This window comes from Rhinolophus hipposideros (genome assembly GCF_964194185.1).
Source record: "Rhinolophus hipposideros genome assembly, chromosome: 1".
In the NCBI taxonomy this organism is placed as follows: domain Eukaryota; kingdom Metazoa; phylum Chordata; class Mammalia; order Chiroptera; family Rhinolophidae; genus Rhinolophus; species Rhinolophus hipposideros.
In genome coordinates this window covers 93,003,984-93,026,713 of record NC_138047.1, presented here as the reverse complement: position 1 = coordinate 93,026,713, position 22,730 = coordinate 93,003,984, and the positions used below count along the sequence as shown (strand labels likewise).

At 35.9% G+C, this 22,730-nt stretch overlaps 1 protein-coding gene across 2 annotated transcripts in view; it reads left to right on the top strand.

The window, feature by feature from the left end:
- Positions 1–22,730, top strand: part of STIM2 (stromal interaction molecule 2) — a 147,497-nt gene that overhangs the window by 41,944 nt on the left and 82,823 nt on the right. For both annotated transcript variants that reach the window (XM_081052512.1, XM_081052513.1), the window contains exon 2: positions 15,646–15,776. In XM_081052512.1, coding sequence (XP_080908638.1) covers positions 15,646–15,776 — 131 coding nt within the window. The remainder of the gene's footprint in view (positions 1–15,645; positions 15,777–22,730) is intronic.

The following is a 22,730-nucleotide window of genomic DNA, read 5'->3' as shown; positions in this document are numbered from 1 at the left end:
AAAATGATAGTTATCTTTATGCTTGATAATGAATAAGGTCTTTTCCTGAATGATTACATCTCTATTTAATGGAGGCTGCATACTGTAGTGGAATGAATGAGAATTCTAGGAATCAGTAAACTTTACCTTGTAAATATTTTTGTAATCTGCCCCCTTCCATCTCAGCTTCTGGGCACAGCCTTAGTTTACACCTTGTTGCTAGGGATAATAAAATGTCTCCCCTACCTCCAGTCTGCGGTCCTAGAGTCCGCTCTCTGCAGCGACCCGAGCCTTCCCTGCACAAATCTGACACTGTGCCACCCATGTCTCTGAGTCTCTTACTGCTGGGTTTTGCCAAATGCTTGGGGTTGTGGCGTAATCAGCTCGGCTCCTTGACCATTTAATTTCCATGAAGTCTCACCAGCTCAATAGTTTTACACTTACACACGCATGTATGCACGCACACACTTGATTTTTGTAAAATATTTTAATGAATTTATTTCTTCTCTCATATGCTTTAAGTACTATTTTACTTAATTACTTCTTAATAGTGTTTTTTAAAATACTTGATATAGTTAACTATTGAGACAGGAAAAGATAGAAAATAGGACACATAACCAATAGTAAATAAGAAAATGGCACAATCAGTCTAAACTATATAATACTAAAGACGTAACTTAGTTGAGGCTTGCAAAGAGTGCTTATATTAAAAGCCATTTTTGAATGTTATATTTGTAGTAAAAACAAGAAAAACAGTATTTCTGATACTGTAATGTTAAAAGATGACAAAATAAAGTCAAACTCTTTACCCATTTGATTTTCTCTTTTGTTAGGAAAATAACTGATTCAAAATGGTAGATCCAAGTTTTTGAGAGAATAGGATGAGAAAAGAACTAACTGTTCTCACTGGCCAGGATATTTTCATTTTAGGATCTAAAAACAACTTTAATAATCCTGTTTTGTGATCTCTGAGCAATTTTGGAGACTAGGAATGGTATGTGAAGGCTGACTGGTTCTTTTAAAACATTATTTTAGGATAATTGACATCTAAGTGTATTTATTATCCTATTTAAAGTGTACAAGTTGGTAAGTGTCAACCTGTGTATATATCCATGAAACCATCCCCACCACCAGTCAATACAATGTACATAACTGTCATCCCTTTGGAAGTGGAGACTGAGAAGGGATAGTCAGTGAGGAGAATAACAAAAATATTGTGTTGTCCTGGAAACTGAACAAAGAAGAGAATGATCAGTTGTGGCAGATGCTTACTGATAGGCCAAGTAACGTAAGAAATGCCAGTCGACCATTGAATTTAGTCACGTAGCGACTACTGGTGATTTTGACTTAGGCAGTTTTGATGGAGTGGTGAGAGCGCAAGCCTAATTGGAGTCTATTTTAAGAGAGAAGGATAGGAGAGAAATTGGAGATACTTCAGTTAGCGGTGTTTTCAAGGAGATTGCAAGTATCTGCGAAAGGGAGTGAGGAAATAGGGTAGCAGTAAAGTGAGGCTGAGAATGTGTGCCTTTTTTTTAAGGATGGATGTTTATATTCCGATGGCAGTGATCCATGGAGAGCAAGATGTTCAGGATGCATTTCTGGAGTTAGTGCTCTTGAGGGACTAAATGGGATGCGATTTAGTTCACTCTAGGGCTTGGTATAGGGACTGGCGGTGTACAGAAACTTGGAGAATTCACCTGTGGCAGTAGGCCAGAGACATAGTATGAGGTACAGAAAATGGGAGGTAGTGCGGTGGGTTTTGAGAGCTTATGGAAGTTCTCTTCTGATTGTTTAATTAATTTTTTTTCTTTCGGTGAAGTGAAGGGCAAAAAAAAAAAAAAGCCATCACTGTGAATAAGGATGGGAAGAAGGCACTGAGGGTTGCGGATCAAGAAGGTGTGAACCGGAGTGGGAGTGTGAATACATCAGGGAGTTTACAGCATGATTGCCTGGCAGCATTAAGGGTGCAGTTGAGGCCTGTGGTTCCAGCTTTTGAGGCATGACGATCATCCATGTTTGGACGCACGGGAGTAGGTGGAGAATTAGATTTTTACCAGGTTATGGCTTTGCTAACCTCATGAAGTGAGAGAAGGGCAAGGGAGTTGAGGGTGTTTGCAGGGGAGAGATTCTCAGTGGCCATAGGCTTACCTGTGCGAGGAAGGGAGAGAAGACAGGAAAGGGTGAGGGACAGTGATCCTTACAGACAGTGACTCTGCATAGGGCAGAGTGGATGATATTTTGAGGGTAGAGCCAACAGGTTTCCTGAGGTCGGATGGGGGGATATATGTAAGAGGAGTATTCAAGAATGACCTTAGGTGGCAGGATTAAGAAGTATAAATTGGCAGTTACAAAATAGTCACAGGAATGTAAAGTACAGCACAGGGAACATAGTCAATAATATCGTAATAACTTTGTATGGTGTCAGGGGGTACTAGACTAATTGGGGGGAGTCACTTCGTAAGTTATGCAAATGTCTAACCAATATGCCGTACACCCGAAATTAATATAACATTGAATGTCAACTGCAAATGAAAAATTTTTAAAATTAAAATAAAAGTATAACCTTAGGATTTTTGGCCTTGAGCAGTTGTAAGAATGGAGTTACTGTCAGCTGAAGTGATGGGTAGTTTATCACATTGGATGGTTTGGTTATATTTTATTGATTGTTCCATATAAAAAGAAAATTTTCTAGTATACTTAAGCTGGGCAAATATAAATATAAATCAGCTTATAAACCACTCATTATAAAGACTACTCTTTAAATTTCTGTATTGATTTACTCATTTAGTATATACTTATTTAAGTGCTTGCTATATGTTCCAGGTGGTGTTTTAGGTGGTGGGAATATAACATGGAACAAAAATAGTTAAATCAACGATTTATATTGGTTTTAGTTCAAATTGAGAAATTTTGGAAAACTTATGAAATAAAAGGGATTATGATATCTCAGTAAATAAAAATGTATATTATCTTTGTATTGAACTACTAAATGAACTGCTAAATGAACTGCCAGTTTTATATTTTTAATACTCTTTCTCCAGGAACTTAATCATACAGTTATTTTTTAGTTAACGATTGCTTAATATAACTTAAGATACTAATGGCTTATTCTAAAAAAAATAAAAAATAAAAGTAAGCTTGAGGGTTAATGAATTGGAATTTATTTTATAGTTTATGAACCACATGAGAAAAATGTTTTTCTTTACTGAACCTGATACCTTTGGACCAAAAATGATACCCTGCCAATTGATTGCCTGAACAGTTTCCAAAATTTAAATCCACCCTAAATGGAAGAAATTATACTATTTTCAAGAATATACAGAAAACAATTCACATGTTTTGGGGTGATTCTTTTGGTGAAGTCATGAGTGCTTTGAGTTTTGGACAGTGGCAGAGTTCTTGGAGTAAATGTATATATACCTTCCTAAGGAGAATTCTTTGAATTGGGAAGGCAGTATTAATTTGTGTGCATATATTTCAATGTATTGATTAAATCATTTCAGTACTTTTAGTGTTATCTGCAGTAAAATCTGATATTTAGAGAGAGAGAGAATCTTAAAAGTTGGTGACAACCAATCATTGCTACTGAAGAGCTAAAGTAAACACGTCCAGAGAAAAGACTTTACTCTGAGGAGTGATTTAGTTTATCATACCTGTTATAAACAGTGTTTGCTACACATGAGGAATCTCCAGTAACCTCTGCGTAACTTGGAACTTCCTTTACTTCTACTACATATTTTAAAGCAGAAATAGATGTTAAAATTCTATGGTGTGAAAAATCATGTGACAAAGATAGAGAAGACTGTATTGGAGGATGAAGTTAATGATCTTCATAGTTAGGTGTCAGTTCTCTCATAAACTTAAACGGATGCTTTGCCTGATTCTGCTTTTTGCAGGAAGGCGCTTTTTGCAGTTTCTCTCTGCTGCTCTTGGAGATCTTAAAGAGGCTATTAAAAAAAGAAAATCTAGGAAGATATTTGCTTAAAAATTGACACACCGTTATAATATTTTCTGCTTTGATGTTTTAATTATCAATAAGGATTTCAGTAATTTGTAACTACATTACTTTGGAGTCCTGTGTGTTTGAAGCTGAATTTGCAAACTTTTAATAGAGGGAATTATGAGACTCCTTTCCCCAAACAAAATCACCAAACCAAACCAGTCACTTTGTGTTTTTGGAGGTGATTTTCATAAGAAAAAGGATTGGTTGGCTGTTTCTTTTTAATTATATAGGCACTTCCCTACTTAGAAGTATGATTTACAAATGTCCTAAACATCATGTCTCTGCAGTGGCCACCATCACATTGCACATATACGCGCCTGGCTCCCCACTCTTCCACTGGGTGAAGCGTAGCTTTGTGAATCTTCTGTTCCCATGGGACGGTATGTGGAACGGGAATTACCCCTTTTGTTGCCGAGACCCAGTTGGTGGGGCAATGGACTCTGCTTCCCAGTTGGACCCGCGAATGTTTTCACTTCGAAACGTTAAGAACTATCTAAAATAATTGTTTGAACAAATAAAGTCCATTAAGCATATAGCAAAACGTGTATCTAAATGAACATTTTCGTTTTCTAAGCAGTAATCTTTGGAGATCATGTACTTGTAATAAGTACTGCTTTTAATGCACCTGCTTTTAGAATTCCTGTTTTGGAATTTGCTTTGAGAATATTCTTTTTAAGCATTTTTTTTTTTTAAACTGGGAAGTCTTTTTTTGTTGTTTCTGACAGACTGTGGGATATAAGGAAAAAACAAGTTCTTTGCATTTGGACAAACCTGGGTTGAAGTTCAAAAACGTGATTAAGCAGCTGTCTGTCTAACCTTGCGTGAATTGCTGTGCCCGTGAGAATCGTGGTTTATTCATCGTGTGAAGCAGCAGCAGGATCACAGCCTGCTGGGCAGGGGTGTTGAGAGAAATTGAGTTAGGTAACCGAGTAAAGCACCTGGTATACTCCTATAATAGTTAGTCCATAAGGCTCCCCTTCCTTCTTTATCTCCTCTCTTTGTATTTTAGTGTGTATTTGGTTTTGGATTCAGCCAAAAGATATTTAGAGTTAAGTTTAATTAAAAACGTGATTTTTTTGTTATCCGTTAAGGTAATGGTAATCATAGAAAGGGTAGACTTAGAGCGAAGAAAACAGCGTTGGATTGCTACTGTGCCATTTAGTAGCTAATTCCAATGGGCACCTTATTTTTGAAGGTAACAGTAATAGGTATCTTTTGAGTGTTGTTTATTGAGTTCCAAATAGGTGTCACATACGGTCCTCGGTGTTTTCTAGATAGCTTATTTAATTCTACAGCACTCTTACAAAGGTGGTTCCTGTTCGCATTCTACAGGACCTTAGAGATGAGGAAGTTAAGGCAAAGAAGTTAAAGAACTTTCCTGAGGTCATACGTGGCAGGCTCAGAATGAATTACAAGTTCTTTTTCTTCCTGCTACAGACTGCTCGACCTTTCTTATCTGCAAAATTGGGGCACTAATTTTATTTTATGTGATTGTTGTTAACGTTCTTGCATTGTGACATAAGTGGAACAGTGTCATGCTCCTGGATACAACGACATTCTCTGTATTTCCCAAGTGTTGATACAGGTAGGATAGTATTAGTGACCTTTGTTCATTATAGCTTGTGTATTGGTTGTAGCTTTTTTTATTGTGATAAAATATATATAACAAAATTTATCATTTTAACTGTTTTTAACTGTGCAATTTAGTGTCATTAGTGTATTCACAGTATTCTAGTTGTAACTTTAAATTATATTCCTCCCTTCAAAACAGCACAAAATAAATAAAAATAAGCAACGCTATTCCACTATTCTGTGCACATAATGTTGATAATGAAAATGTTAGTGGCATGAGACGCTGTCTTGAAAGAGGCTGGGCTTTTTGGAATCTTGATTCCCAATTATTTTGGTCACGTAGCTTTTGTAAATATCAAAAAGATCTTTGTAGAGTTGATTCTGTGATTCTATGTGTGTGTGCACACCCAAATTCTTTTGTTTAAAATATTTTTCATTAAGTTTTTATAGCATGCTGGGAAACCAGGGGTCGGTAAATAAGTGTACTCATGCACCTGTTTACTTTTTTTGCACCTAGTCAACAATATTTTCCTACATATGACAGATGCAACGATGTTGTAAACATATTATTGCTTTCTAGGACCTTATAGTATAAAACATAGTGGAAAAAATTAGGCGGCTGTCAGTGAATATAGAGATAAGTACAGCCAGATAAATACTCCTTCTCATCTATTTAAATACATCGAAGGAACATATTGATTAACTGTGAATATAGTGTAGATAATTTTCGGATAGCGGAGTGTGTTGGTAAATGAATTGCATATTAATTTTGAGGCAGAGGCATTAGCTTCTGTCTCCTACTTGAGAAGAGGCTCTTTGAGAAGATCAGCAGGAACTTTTTCAGGTGGCAAGGACTTGATGTTTTGGAATGATGGGAGCGAAATAATCAGAAGATGGTAAATTGAAAAGTGCGCCTGGAAAGTGGAAGGGACCTAGACAATTAGGTTTGTATCAGATAGCCTATTTAAAACATTTGGAAGGTCTAGTTGAGCTTAGCAATTTTTAGGGGAAATTTTTAGCTAACGATCAGGGGAAACTTCTGTCTTTTCATAAGAGTCCAGACTAATTAATAGATACTTTTTATACAGAGTGATTAAAGAGATTCAGGGCTCCAAGAGACAGTCATGAGTCAGAATGGGTTTCAGAGTAAGGGCCCCTTATGTTCTGTTCAGTACAACACCTCGCCGTAAATAAGTAGTATGTCTGCAGTGGTTTCTCAGCCCTCTTTTGGTAAGGTCTATTTCCTTTAGCTGTTGAATTTTTCATAAGTTTGAGTAAATATTAGAGATTCTGGAGTCCTCTATCTGCATTTTGATAGCATCCAGATACAGCATTGTGTATACTGGTTGCAACTTGCCCTTTCTCATTTGTTGTTCTGACATGTAATATGCTCTCAATAAATGTTAGCGTATTTTGAATATCTACTATATACCAGATAATATAGTAGATATGTGTTCAGACTCACTTCTTAATAAAAAAGTATGCACCAGACTTTATTATTTATTAGATTTTTTGAGAAACATTCATGAATCCGACTATTTACTGGTTGTTGGTGGCATGCTAGGCACTGGAAATAAAAGGGAATGAGACAGACTCTGCCCTAAAGAGGATATCAGAAGAGAAAGAAGACATCATTCACTTTCTTTTTTAGTTTGAATCGATTGTTGGTTTATTGAAAAATGATACCAAAGAATTATCTCTGAAAATTTTAGAGAAAATTTACTCTCACAATATTCAGGTTAGAGGATTTGATTTGACAAGTGCTTGAACTATTAATGGAAGTACTACAAACAATATTTATTTTAAAAATTTCTCTCAGTGGTAGTAATTAAGAAAATCCCAATCATGAGACTCCTAAGTGGTTGCCAAGAGGGGTAAGCCATTCTTGGCCGTATATGCTAGACCTCATTGCTAATGGGCTACAGTCATTGGTTTGTGATTAACAGTCAGCTGGCTCCCCTTAGTTTTTTTCTGCATGAAATTTGCTGATCTTAAAGGTATTATAGGAGGGAAATTAGCTATAAAGACTGGATTTTCTTTTTCAGCTTTATTTATTTTTTAAGCTCTTATTTTCTTAGATTTCTGAACTGTATTCCCTACATTTATTAATTGACTATGATGACAAAATATAGAATATGGCATAAATATGTATTCCTCTAGTGAAGAAGGCTTAATGGAATCACATTTGACACATTTTCTGACTCTCTTGTTTGGTCTGGCTCAGCCACATAGACGGAAATGTACCTTTGTTTTACCTACACTTTGAGGCCTGCAGTGTCAGTCGTACTTGTCACCTTTCTTTCACTATATTCAGTTGTCACTTTGGTGTGACGTTTTCTTTCTATCCTCACTGCCATGATGGTAGCTTACACTCTGTTACTTTCTGCCTGGACCGCTGGAATAGGCATTCGTTGGGAACAAGCATGTAATATAAGGCTATAGTTTCTTCTCTAGATTCAAATAAAACTGACTACATAGGAAAGTAGTTTTTGAACTTGAAAGCACCACACAAACTATGTTTTAATTCCTCTCTGTTACATTTGTCATCATGTTACAGTACTACATAAAAATCATGAGTGGCTTCTTTTAGACTCCTTTCTGAGGTTCATTGTCTTTCCCTCTCCACATTCACATCCTGCTGCTCTCCACCCACCACTTGCTAATGTTTTTATTCCTCCATTTGGGGAGTACTGTTGGCATAGCAGAGGACACTTCTTCCTTGTGTCAACTGGCCTGTGCATTGTACTTACTTAAATTAATGTCTTTGGCCTGCCACCCCCTCCGTCCACCCCCCCATGAGTGCCTGCCCGTGCCAGCAGTGGGAGGAGAGCTGAGCTGGAGGGAACTCTCCCAGTGGAGAAACAGTCAGCGGCCAGAATACTTTTTGTGGATCCCAGAGCCCCTCATATTTTCTATTTGTCTGTTTTCTCTTTTAAAACCCCACTCATTAAAATCCAATTTCTGTTTCCTAATGCCACCAAAAATGCAATTACTTGCATGTGAAAAAAAAAGTCAGGCATAATTACTTGTTAGGTGTAGTAATGTACAGTAATAATATATATATATATATATGTATAAAATAATAATAACAGTAATCAATAAAACAGGCGTAGTCCTTCCCTTCACGAAGTCTTATCTTTACTGCTGGAGCATAAGAGATTTGAGGATGACTGTCTTAAATATTTTAAAGTTCCCCTCAATTATTTTTGCATAATATGTTGTATATATTGTTCACTAAGTATTTAAAGTCATATTTAACAATGAGTAAATAGATTTTATACTTTAAGGCCTAGGAGACCACTGAATAGTTTTAATCAGAGAAATAGTGTTATTAGATTTCTGCTAACCTCTTAGATTTAACTTGAGTGCCATAAAGAGGTGAGGAGTTCTATTGTCAGTTTGTACATCTTAGTTTTCTAATCAGCCAGGTAAGTTCTTGAAGAGTGTTTCTCTTCCAAACATTTGTATTGAAAACCAATTAGGTAAGTAATTCAGCCAACAAATACTTTTTGAGCACTTACTATGTGTCAGACACTGTTTTAGGCACTCGGGGAAGAGAATGATCAAAACAAAAATCATGAGATCTCATGATTGCATTGTAATGGGGGAATTGGACAGTAAGTAATTAAAGAGATACATTATATAGTATGCTGTGGGAAAGTGTTGTAGAGAAAAATAAAGCAAGTGGACAGCAAAAGGGAAGAAGAATGGTGGTCTCTGAGGAGAAACATTTGAGTTGGAATGAAAGGAGTTATCCAACCATGGGTGTACTTGTAGACAGGGGAAACTGCAAGTAGGGGCTTTCAGGGAGTAATTTATTTTATTTTATTTATTTATTTATTTATTTATTTATTTATTCATTTATTTATTTAGTCTAGGGTTTTTTTATTTGCTTGTTTGTTTGTTTTCCCAGTTGTTTTTTAATTTATTTATTGGGGTGACAATTGTTAATGAAATTACATAATTTCAGGTGTACAATTCTGTATTACATCAGCTATATATCACATTGTGTGTTCACCACCCAGAGTCAGTTCTCCTTCCATCACCATATATTTGATCCCCCTTACCCAATTTTTCTTTTTTTATAGTCACTTTAGGGTAAGCTGTAGATCCCTCCATAATCTGGTCCTCACTAATTTCAGTCTTTTCTCTTAATTTACTAGGTGAATAACATATATTCAGAAGTTAATCTATTTGGCTTCTAATGTTTATATTAAATGGGAATAATAATGCCTACTTTGCAGGCAAAGTGAAATGGATGATATATCATTTATATACAGAGGGTCCCAAAAAAAGCACACACATATTAAGAAAGGAAAAAACCTGTATTAAAATTGTAATACTCAATATATACTGCTGACAAAAGATGAATAAAGTCACATTTGACTTCTGCAATTACAAGAGGTGCTCAAAGTGGTTACCATCAGTGTAATTTTGATAGTTTTTTCCTTTCTTAAAATGTATACATTTTTTTTTGGCTCCCTCTGTGTGTGTGTGTGTGTGTGTGTGTGTGTGTGTGTGTGTGTGTAATAGACACTATAATTGGTAGCCTGGGGGAGGAAGAAACTGTCCTCTGCTTTGCATAGTTCTTTCGGTTGGTCTAATAATTAAATTTACCTGAGACAGATTAACAAGAGAAAATAATCCAATTTAGTTATATACGTACATATGGGAACCCCACATGCAGGAGAGGTTTGGAGACAGATAAGGAAGATGAGGTATATGGGACATTCTGAGCTAAGGATGACGTAAGGAACCTTGGGGCTTCGAAGGGAGGAAGATCATTCTCGGGATAATAAGAGCAGATGTTCAGTACTGGAAGTTTGCCCTGCCCTATACATAGGTCATAAAAAGTTATTTCTGGTAGAACTGTTATGGGCAAGTCCCCAAATTTAAATTTTGTAAGGGAGAGGTAAAAGTTGTTTGTGAGTCCACAGAGTCTCGGTTGCCTTCAGCTCAAAATAATCCACATACTAAAATAGCACATCTCGGGGAGGCCTGTTCTGAACCTCTTCCATAGTTATTGTCATTATTTTGTTACTGTAATAACTATTAGTGGCTTATGTTCTTGCCTAAACATATCTTCCTAGAGGACACTTGCTCATCTTTCAAGAATCAATGTAAATATCACTTCCTCCTCAAAGCTTTTCTTGCTGTGCAGGTAGGCAGGACGACTCCCTTAGTTTTGCCATTCGTCATATATATTTGTTATATGTCTTGTCATTGAACCTGACATACCTTAATTTATTTTTACTTTTTGTATGCCTCGTTTCTAACCTAGAGTGTGACGTTTATGTATTTACTAGGTAAATAACATGTATTCAGAAGTTAATGTATTTGGCTTCTAATGTTTATATGTATTTAAACTATTCAGCAAACGTATCAATCTCTGTGGTAATAATATATTTATTATAAAGGTTTGATCAAGGGAGTGTGAATTGAAGTGAAGATACATTATTATCAAAAGGAAAAGTAGTGCAGCAAATACAGGTTTGTATTCTGGATTGTGAATATATCATTGCCGAAGTGTCCATGGGACACATTTATGCTTCTCGGTGTTCTCAGCTTCTCAGCCAGGTCCTGACAGTACCTACGATATCAAGACTTTATTCTTCTCTGACATTAGTGACACTGACCCATTTACGTTCATTATACTGACATTTGAGTGTGAATTGGAGTTTCAGAGACTTGCTTTGAATCTCAGTTCTGTCATTTTTAGGGGTGTAATCTTAAGCCATTTACTCAATGAGTGTCATGTTCTCATCTGAATAATGGAGGTAATACGTGCCTCACCCTAGGCTGTAGGGATTAAACGATGTACATAAAATAGCATTGGTTCTAGAATGTAGTACAAGCATCTTATTAGGTGACATCGTTTTAATTCATTTTCCTATTTCTGCAGAATTGGACTGAGCATCTGTTTGGCTTTGAGTAGAGGAAAACAAGGTGGAATTTACCCATTGCTGTTGGTTGCTGACTTTGGTTTAGTCTTATTCTGTTTTAGCCGATTCCTTTTTCCTCAGTGGAAAGGGCTGGCCTTGATCCAGAGCAAAGAAAGGAATGCTCAGAGTATAATGCTAAGAAGAGACATCACACTGTTGCATTTAACACAAAGTGAGGGCCCCGAGGGGAGGAAATCTGTCATAGTTGTCACGTTGGGTGCCTCGCGCCTCGCCAAGGGCCCCGTGCGTTTCAGACAGTTCCTACCCTGTTTACATGAAGGAGGGAAGGCTGTTCAGAGGAGAGACACGGTCTGGCTGTGCAGTACATGGGGTGCACTGGAGCATTTGGGGCAGCTCAGGCAGACGTCTGAGACGTTGGAGAGGAGGATGATTATGGTATCTCAGCCATTGTCTGAAACCATTATACCTGGTTCATTATAGGCACAGATCTTTTGTAACAGTTTGTGTATGTAAAAGAAAGTTTGGTCAGATAATGTGAGTCAAAACAATCACTTGTGCTGAATTAACCTAGAAGGGAACTGGCAGAGAAAGAAATGTAAAAGACTTTAGAACACGTATTGGAGTTCAGAATTCCCAACTCTTCCATTAGATTTCTAGGCCTTAAGTCACTGTACCGAAAGGAAATAACATTTTATGTGGGGAAATGGATTACTCTTGCCATAGTCTCAACTCCTGTCTTTTCTTTCCCTCTGCTGCTCCAGCTTGGCAAAAGCAACCCCAGAGCAGCCTTCTCGTTGCCTCTGCCCTGACTGGGCGGCGTGCACTGCTGAGTGCTGCCGGATTCCTGTGGCACCTCTGACAGCCGTGCCCCCACGTCGCGCCTCCAGCCTGTTTCACAGGCACCAGAGTGATCTTTTGATAGCGAATCTGATTGTTAGTCCTCTCTGTGAAATTCTTTATGGGCTTCTCCGAGTCTTCAGGATTAAAAATCCAAGTTCCTTAGTAAGGGAAATAACTTTTAGAGACCTGGCCTCCACTTAGCCAATTTCCTAACTGATCTTTGGACTCTTTTCTACATGTTTTATGTACTCCAGACATGTTAACCAGCTGGATTTCTCTGAATGTTCCATGTCATTTTCATGCCACTGAACATATGGTGTTTCTTTTTCCAGGCATGCTTTTTTCTCTCCTTCCCAGTGTCATCAGCTGCAGGTCATTTAAAACTTCCCGAGGTGACCTCTGGAAAGCTTCTGACTTTTCTTCTTCTGCCTGAATTAGATACCCTCCTCCATGCTCGCACAGCACCCTCCCAAACAATGCTCTCTGGTACCTCATCCAGTCCATTATCCACTTGCCTTCTTTCTCACTAGCCTGCGAGCTTGGTTTTGAATACAGGATACTCTTATTATCTCTTAGTTCCTAATGCTTGTCACTGGTTTGCACAGTATGGGAAGCCCAGAACTTTAGTTCATGTATGATGGTTAATTTATCCGAGGCCCAGATGTGTCCAACTGTGTCAACATGAGAAAAGGAAGAATATGGTCCCCGCCCTGTTCATTAGCTTAATTGTGTGGACGAAGTGATTCATAAAGTAATTAGAGACTCATAAAGTACAACATTAAATGAGGACTCAGGTAGAATGGTTTGAGAATAAAGATAGAATAGAAGATTTCAAATCCCTTGTCATTTTATATCTGCTCTTTACTCTGTTTTTCTCCTTAATATTTACCACTCCTAGCACGTTAGACTTTTTATTTGTTTATCTTGTTAATGCTCATCTGTCCCACTAGAATGTAAGTTTATGAGGAATTTCTGTCTCTTTTGTTCACTGTGGTATTGCCAGTGTCTGACCAATGGTAGGTGCTCAATAGGTATTTATTGAATAGATGGAATGGTGTACAGAGAAGGAAGTAATCACTAGGAGATGGTACTTATGAAATAATTCATGAAATTACTTCCTGAAGTAGACCATGAAAGATGTTTTATTTAATAAGTGTTTATTAAGTAAGTTTATTTAAGTAAAAAATTACACATTTTATTTTTATATGAATTTTTTTCAGGTCATATGTTCCTCCTAATTTTCTCTTAAAATTTTATAAGGTTTGTACAACCCTCACTGTTGACTTCAAAATCTGTTGAACCAGAGTGAGTGGTGTGACCCATTCATCATATAATTGTTGCAGTACACTTGCACTTTATGTTTGTTAGCAAAATATGGGTAAAAATAGGTCTGCTGGAGGCAATAACACGATGTACACAGATCTTTATACCATATGTTGTTATGATACTTAAGAGTTTGTCTTTTACTTTGCATCCATTTAAATAATTGCAAATGAATTTGAACTCGTAACCACATCAGGATTCTGGTTGTTTTGTGAATTAAGGATCATAATTGACCATTTGTCTGTAAGTTCTTACATTTTAGCAAATCTTAATCAGAGTTTTAAATATTTACATGCATACATAAGCATATGTCACATAACTTATTTTTCCATTTTTATAGTTTCCTTTTCTGTTTCTTTCCCTTTCAAGACTAAGGAAATTAAAATTAGGTTTGGAATTAAAACTATTAAAAATGTTAAATCACCAAAATGGGTTATAACTGGTGGTATCAGTTAATGTTTTTTAGAAAATGAAATTATTAGTTGGTCTCCAGTACTGGTTTCTTTTCTTGCAATTCTTTTCCCCCATAGCACAGAATTAGATATTTTTAGATTATTATAGCTGAAGTAGATCCTAGTAAGTAAGCGTCTGGTCTATTTAGTAAGCATCTAGTCTATTTATTTCAGAAGTGACGTAGCTGAAATACAGGATTGAGTGATTTGTCTAGTCAGACACTTAATTCATAACAGGGCCAAAGCAATAAACTGGATTTTTGACTGTTATTGAACAGATAACCAAGCTGGCTAACCCCTCTGTTATGCTCATAACTTCTTTAAAATTTAAGACTGTGCTATTTCTAGTAATATATATGATTCTGATGACAGTTTAAAAGAATATTATTTTAGTAATCTGGTAGAGTAGAAGTAAATTGTTGAAATTTGTCAGTCTACCAGACAGCCAGGTTGGGTGTGAGAGAAGTTTTGGCAGTACTTTTCCTAACTTTCACATGTTTTACTGAGTATTCTTTTTTTAAATTATTTTTTTCAATTATAGTTGACATTCAATATTATTTATATTAGTTTTAGGTGTACATCATCATGATGGTTACACATTTATATAGTTTTTTCAGTGACCTTCCCCCAGTCTATTACCCACCTGGCACTATATCTAGTTGTTGCAATATTACTGACTGTGTTCTCTGTGCTGTACTTTATATCCACGAAATTCTTTTGTAACTACCAATTTGTATTTCTTAATTCCTTCACCTCTGTTCTATTTTGGGATAGAAGCTGTTTACTCTCGTTGAGTCCACAGGAGGTAATTTTTAATGAATTTGATTTTAAGCCATGAAAAATCTCACATTCTTTCTTCACTGTCAACCTGAATGGGGATTCACACATTTTCCATAGGAAGAGGTTAACCAAAAAATATATATTAAAGAAAACATGAACAAGATTTTAAAAAATTGAGTCATTCTTTTTCTTTTGGCTTTTCCTTGTTGAATCTAAGAAGTTACGTAGTTTAGAAAGTCATACTGTTGACTTTTGGATTCCAAGAGTTGACTTGACTCTTGGATGCTCTTAAATAGAAAAAGGAAAAAAACGTTTTTAAGGATCTTGTGAATACTCTGCATTTCCTTTTCTTGTATTCTTTGTGATATTTCCCCAGGATTTACATTTTAATTAAATTGGATTATACAAAAACTAGCACCTTGTGATTTTTTTAGTTGTTTTCTCTTTTTTAAAGGAAGAATTCATTTGGTTTGTGTGTGTGTGTAGGGGGTAAATAACTGGTAAATATAATGGGTTGCATAAGAAGAAAATGATTAAAAATGTGGAAGAATGCAGAGAGCCTGAAGTTAATACTGCTGTAACTCCTGGATATAGTTGCCTAATATCAATTAAATTGAATTATTTATTTTTAGTTGATTGTGTTCACATATTCTACGTCTGCTAGACTTTTAAAAACCTCTTCGTTTGACTTAGTCTGAAATTTAATTCGTTGGGTTTTTAAAAAATTATATTCTCTAACTGTAGCCTATGTTTTGGTATGGGGAGTTAGTAATTGCCCTTTGTTCTTTTTCAGATCCATGTATGTCATTGAGTCCACCATGCTTCACGGAAGAAGACAGATTTAGTCTGGAAGCTCTTCAAACAATACATAAACAAATGGATGATGACAAAGATGGTGGAATTGAAGTGGATGAAAGTGATGAAGTAGGTGGAAAAACTTTTTCCCTAGTATTCTCATAAAACACAATGAGGTTTTAGTCTTAAATTTTCTCATTATTTCTCATTACTCATATGACTCAACTTCTTTAACATTTTTAGTGTTTCTCTTTACTTTTTAATTTTACCCTTTGTATTTATGTGTTTTTTTTTTTCTTTTTTCTTTTTCTCCTTCATGTGATTACCAAGGCTTCCCAGTTTTATAAGAATCCTTGGTCTCATGTTTTTGGATTTCTCACACGTACGTGCTATTCTCACTCTGTCAGTTACTTCTTGCTGCCTTACAAAGTACCACAATTTAATGGCTTAAAATGACAATAGTTTATTATTTCTTCTAATTCTCTGAGTTGATGGGGCTCAGCTGGGCATCTTTTCTGTTCCCCTGGGTATGGGCCAGGGTCACTGTGGCAGTTCCATTCACTTGGAATATCTAAGATGACCTCTGATCCTTGAGTCTCTTTCCATGTAGCATCTTACCATTGGGGAGCTAACTCAAGCTCCCTTACAGCATGGCAGCTGGCTTCCAGATGACAGTGTTCCCAGAAAACAAGTTCCCGTGTGAAAGTGCTTATCGTGCCTCTGCTTGCCAATGCCTATTAACATCAAATTGGCTAAAGCAAGTTTTGGCTAAGCTCGGAGTCCATGTGGGAGAGGATTATACAAGAGCATGAATTCCAGGAGATGCTGTTTATTGGGGGTCACCTATGTGATAATCTACTGCAGTCACTGTACAAATAAATAAGGCTTCATTTCGTAGGCGTTCTCCTCTTCTCCCTGATGTGGTATTTTGCTTCGTGTATCCGTGGAAGTTGTTTTCTTTACTTGGCTGTAGTCTCATTCTAACCAAATTCTGTCATTTCTCAGGCCTCTAACCTCTTTGTTGTACTTGTCACTGTTGAGATGCTTCTCTTTTAGTTTATATGATACTAAGTTACGTTACTTTTCACATTATTATGTAATGTTGAATAGCAGTGATGTCCTCTAATCATATTGTTATTCAATCTAGCAGTAACGTTCTCTAAGGATCAGGCCTGGTCCTGCTGTATGAAGCATTTACCGTGAGAATGCTCATTCATTTTTGGGATACTGCTGATTCCTCCATCTCTAAGCCTGTCCAGATTCCTGATTTACTTATACTGTTTTCTGCCTGACATCTTTTGAGGGCTCTTTTGCTTTTGACTTAGAGTTTCTCTAAAACAAAATCTCAGTTTTTCTCGTTGAAATCCTTCTCTGTTGAATGGACCTACTTCTCAATTCTTTTTCTTCCAAATCAGGAATCGGCAGGCTTTTTCTGTAAAGGACCAAGCTGCAGCTTGAAGTGTGTCCCATCCAAAAAACGTGTTTTGAAGGCGTAACCCGTTATCCCAGAATGTGACCTTGCTTGGAAACAGGGTCGCTTCAGATGTGATTAGTTAAAATGAGGGTATACGTGAGGAGCATGGGCCCTTACTCCGATGTGCTTGGTGTCCTGATGAGAGAGGAGAACGTCACGTGGAGACACACAGGGAGAAGGTGACTCGATGACTTTGGCAGTGGAGGCGGAGATTGGAGTTACGCAGATCCAAGTCCAGGAATGATAAGGATCGCTGGTAACACCAGAGGCTGAAAGAAAGGCATGGGACAGAGTCTTCTTTGGGGCTTTGGGGAGTACGTGGCCTTGCTGACATCTTGAGTTCAGACTAATAGCCTCTAGAACTGGGAGAAAATAAATTGTTGTTTTCAGCCGTTTAGTTTGTGGCACTTTGTTGCAGCAGCTCTAGGAAACTAGTACAGGCCAGCTACTAAAGATTTTAGATTTTGTGGGCCTCATGTTGTAACTGCTCAGCTCCCCCACTGTAGTGACAAGCAGCCGTGACAGTAGGCACATGAACTAATGGGCAGGGCTGTGTTCCAGTAAAACTCGACTTGCAAAAAAAGCAGTAGCTTTAGTTTGCCAGCACCGGCTATAAATAAAATCTCATGTTCTTAAAATTCATCTCTTTTTCTTCCTTTCTCATTTATCTATTCTAGTTATTTGCTTGCTCCATTTTCATGTAGGTATCTTGTGCCTAGATGATCGCCTCTAAGTTTTTCTTCTCTAATGCATCACGAATATCATCACTTTGAGAGTGTTTTTCTCTAGTGAAGAAACATAACAGTGATTTTTTTATTGCTTATTAGATCAGTCTTATATTTAATGTCTCTGCATTAACTGACTTCTGCTTACTGAGGTAAACTCTTCTCATTGTGGTTAAATCATTTTTTAGTTAGAGTGCAGTGCCATTAATTTCAAAATTTTGGTTTCTAGTTCTAAATAGTTCAATTTATTTCATACATCTGTGGAACCACAGATGACAGGATAACCCTATCTTATACTGTGTCTCCAATTTAAGAAAGGATTTGAAGTATGTAAATATATTGTTTGTCATAGGTAGAATGAGTGAAATGAAATTGATGGATTATTGAGTTTTGCTTACCGGAAATCATTAGGTAGTCATTTATCGTGAGTCATTTTCTTATACTGAGTAATTCATTCAACATCATCACCATTCTGTCTCTTTACACACACAATACACACACACACAGACACACACACAATGAAACTATAAGATTACTTTTAGTAATAATACTTGGGATTATTAGCAATGAATTGTTCTTTCTAATCTTCCCAAGATTGTCTAAGTGTTTTATTATTATATTGCCAATATAATTGCTTAAGAATTTGAATGTAAAATATACTATTATTAAGAATTTGAATGTAAAATATACTATTATAACGTAAATTCTGTTTACTCCATAAATTATTGCTGTCCATATAAATTATGGAATAAATAGAATTTATGTTGGCATATTTGATACTTTTTATAGAAGAAATTATTTTCTAGGCTAAATAGCCTTCCTAAAATTATTGTTGTCCTTTTTCTTAGTCATTTATAGTATAATGTATTAGTTTTATCAAATTCCACACCAGCTTTGAAGTGTATAGTGTTTAGTGTATGAATGGCCTGTGCAGTTTTATAATTGTTTAGCAATTAAATTGGAGTTAACTTTTAACATTAAACTGTGTGGTACTGTGTGGAAAGGACATGATTTTAAGTTATTACACAGATAGTGCCCCCTTTTCCTTTGATTTTGGTATTACTTGTGGACCTAATCATTGCTTAGCATTGTTTTAGGTTAAGAAACCTACTAATGCTGAGTGATAATTTTGTGGAGAGGGAGAGTTGGTATTGGGAAAGCATATATGGTTAATTTTAAGAGTCTTAGTATTATAAAATGTTTGAAAAGATTGGTGTACAGTTTCACTTTTAAAGCTGGAATCGTTTTAGATAGCCACATTTCAGAAGTTAAAAACAAACTTACTGAGATCGGTTAATTTTGTGCCTAGAATAAGGCTAGATTCTTTATTTTAAAAATCTTCATAATAAAAACTACTTTTGTCGTTGATGTACGATGTTACAAATATTACTAATCTGGGGTGTTTTCTGATACCAGTCAGTTCTTCATTTCTCCAACATCAACTGGGTGTCCAATAACTCAATTCACTTCTGACAGTGTCTACCTGGAGTCTTGTCACATCCCGCAGGTTAAAGGGCTCCGTCCCACAAGATTGCTCCCCGCTTCACATGCCAGTCGCAAATCTCAGGCCATGCCTCTGACTGACCGGCCCTCAACCACTGTTGCCACAATCCCCTTTTCAGGTTTGATAATTTCCTGGAATGGCTCACAAAACTCAGTAAAACCCTTTACTTGCGTTTACTGGTTTCTTATGAAGGATAACAGCCAAATGGGAGCGAAGAATAGGACAAGGTATGGAAGGAGGTGGGTGTGGAGCTTCTATGCCCTCAGGGTTCCCTCGCTCCCAGCGTCTCCCACCACCTCAGAGTGTTCGCCACTGGAAGTGCTCTGAATCTCAAAGTTCAAGAGGTTTTGTTTTTTTGTTTTTTCCCTTTTTTATAGAGCTCAGTTTCCCCAGAGGTCATGTGGGTGGGACTGAATGGTCCAACCTCTAATCACTCAGTCTTTGTGGTGACCAGTCTCATCCTGAGGACCTGGGAGACCAAGCCTGAGTCATCTCATCAGCATGAACTCAGGTGTGGTCAAAGGGGCAAAAGACACTCCTGTCACTCAGGAAATGTCAGGAGTCTTAAGGGTTCTGTGCTGGGGACCAGGGACAAAGATCAAATACATTATTATATCACCATTACAAAAACGTTTAAATCTGAAAAAAAAAATTCACATTTTCTTAATCATTAAAAATATCTTCAAAGGAAATATCTGTTAAAATTGTACGTAATATATAGAGAGATAATAGGAAGCTTATGCAGATGTTTGACAGCCTATTTAACGTATTTGATTATATACGAGTTCCTAGAATTACAAATTATTTTAATTTTTACCTCACCATCAGATACTAAATGCTCAAATATGTGAAGTGCTATCATCATCACTATGCCAAACACAGTAGGCATGCATGGCTATATAATTTATACTTCAATGGAATTCTTATTGAGTCTTTTAAATTTCAGTGGAATTCTAAACATTTGTAATAAAACTTAGGACTAAAAACTTTATGTTAAAAAGTATATGAAAAGAGCTTAGAATTCTATCAGTCTGATAGGTGAACTTTGTTTAAAAACAAATGATATCTTTTTCTCTGTATTTAATATTAATATTTAAAAGCAAATACAGTAAATCTTTGTATTTTTTTGGTACCCAAAAGAATCTAGAAATCCACTGTTCCATTTTCTGTTAAGCACTTAAAACTGAGGTGTATTACGAGTATAAAGTGTACTTCAAATTTTGAAGATTTATATGAGAAAAATAATGTAAAATATCTACCGTATTTTGCTGTGTATAATGTGCTCCCGTGTTTAATGCACACCCACATTTTTGGCCCAAATTTTCAGGGGAAAAAAAATCATTCATTTTAATTTTTTAATTCAAATTTTTATTTGTTGATATTTAGATACTTGATTTTTGTATTCTAAAGGAATTTTAGCATTTATTTTTTAACATTATGATACAATAAATTTTATGTAAAAAATAATTGTAAAACACAAGAACAGATACAAGGTACAAGAAATTTGTGTACCGGTAACAAATTTATGATATTTACACATAGAAGACCAAGAACTCTTCGCTATTGCAAGTTCGTCGTAAGTTCAACAACACCGATGATCATATTCCAGGATATTTTGCATACGGACATTGTTATTAATTTCTAGAGTTACACTTTTATCTCATTCATGAGCATAAATAAAAGAATTAAAAACATTTATATAGTTCTGGAATCAGTACTACTCATGTGTAATGTGCATCCATATTTTTCCCTCACAAATTTGGACAAAAAAGTGCTCATTATATATGGCAAAATACGGTAAATGTTAAAATACTGATTGCATGAAGGAAATGATTTTATTATGGACATATTGGGTTACATGAAATATATAAAATTAATTTTACTTGTTTCGTTTTACTTTTTAAGATGACTTCTAGAAAACTTAAAATCACATAGATCATAGTTTCTGTCTGTTGGGCAGCACTGATTTAGAAACTGTGGTGTGCTATGTAGGTTTAAAGGAATGACCTTTTAATTCTGCAATTCTTGTAGTAGTTTGGTATCTTCAATTCAGTATAGCTATATTTTGATTTGTATTTATTGTTAAAGTGTCTCTTTTTTAAAGAAGTAAGTAGTAATACTATTGTGGGCCTCTAGCAGCCATTATTAGGAAATCACAATTTTAATAGGAAACCTTAGTAAAACATTTAAAAATACTTTATTGTAATTTTTGGTTTGAAACGTTGCTTTTTTTAAATTTAGAAAAATATTTAGCATTTCAAAAAGCTAGTTCGAAACTTAATTTTTTTCTCTTTTGTGCCCTCTGTTTTTTTTCTCATATGAGAAAGCATTTACTTTTCTAATTCATTTTATATGGAGTTAATATTTGAAGGTCTATTATATGCCCGATACTCTAGGTCTTGGAATATGTCAGGAACAAATAGACGATATTTCACATCAATCTTTAAGCCCTCAAGCTAACATCCTATTTGGGCTTGTCGGACGACAAACTAAACAAAAAATTAAATAAGCCAGGAAAGGGGGATTAGGACAGATAGATGATGGGTGGTTGTAATTTTAAATAGGGTGGACATGGTAGGCTTCATGAGAAGGTAACAGTTAAAGTGTGCTGTATGCAGTACTTGTACAAATAAGAGAATACATGTCTGGCATTTTTCCAGAGCTATTCGAAAACGGGGATTGGAGGATTTAGGGGTGTTTCAGATTAGGAACAGGATGGAAAGTTTTTGTTCTCTAGGTCATTGTCTTTTGCCCCACGATCAAAAAGATGTCAATACATGCTGAGTCTTTGACCTGTTTAGATTGAGCTGTTGATTACAGTCACATTTGAATGTTCAATATTGAAGATGTTTTTGAAAGTGTAGTACTTGATCAACAAATAATGTAAGAGAAATGAATGGTTTTGTTGCCCTGAGCACAACAGTAGGAATGAGTAAGAATTCACATTGTTGTTGCCTTCTCGGTGACTGAAAAATTGATTACAGTTTCTAGTGTGTATGAACTTTGTTTTGTTTTTACTTTTTCCTTTTAAATAAAATTGGAAAAAGAAACTTCCATTTTTCTAATTTTTCTTCCTTTGTATCCATTTTCCTCTTTCTTTGATGGCATCCAGAATAGTTTTAGAAACCAACTTCTTATCAGTTGGTTTCATGTAGTTAGCTTTAAGACCAACTTACATGAAAAATCCGATTGTACCTTGTATTTCAATTTTTCTTACATTAGCTGTTCTGCCTGAAAAACACTTTTGTCATCAGTTGTCTGTTAACCTCAGAAAACTTCGTTAACAACACAGATGTATCTGTATCTGAAACAAGGAGAGTCATTTATGAAAAGAAGCGAAAGTAGGGTTGGAAAAAACTAGTAGAAAATACTTTTAAAAA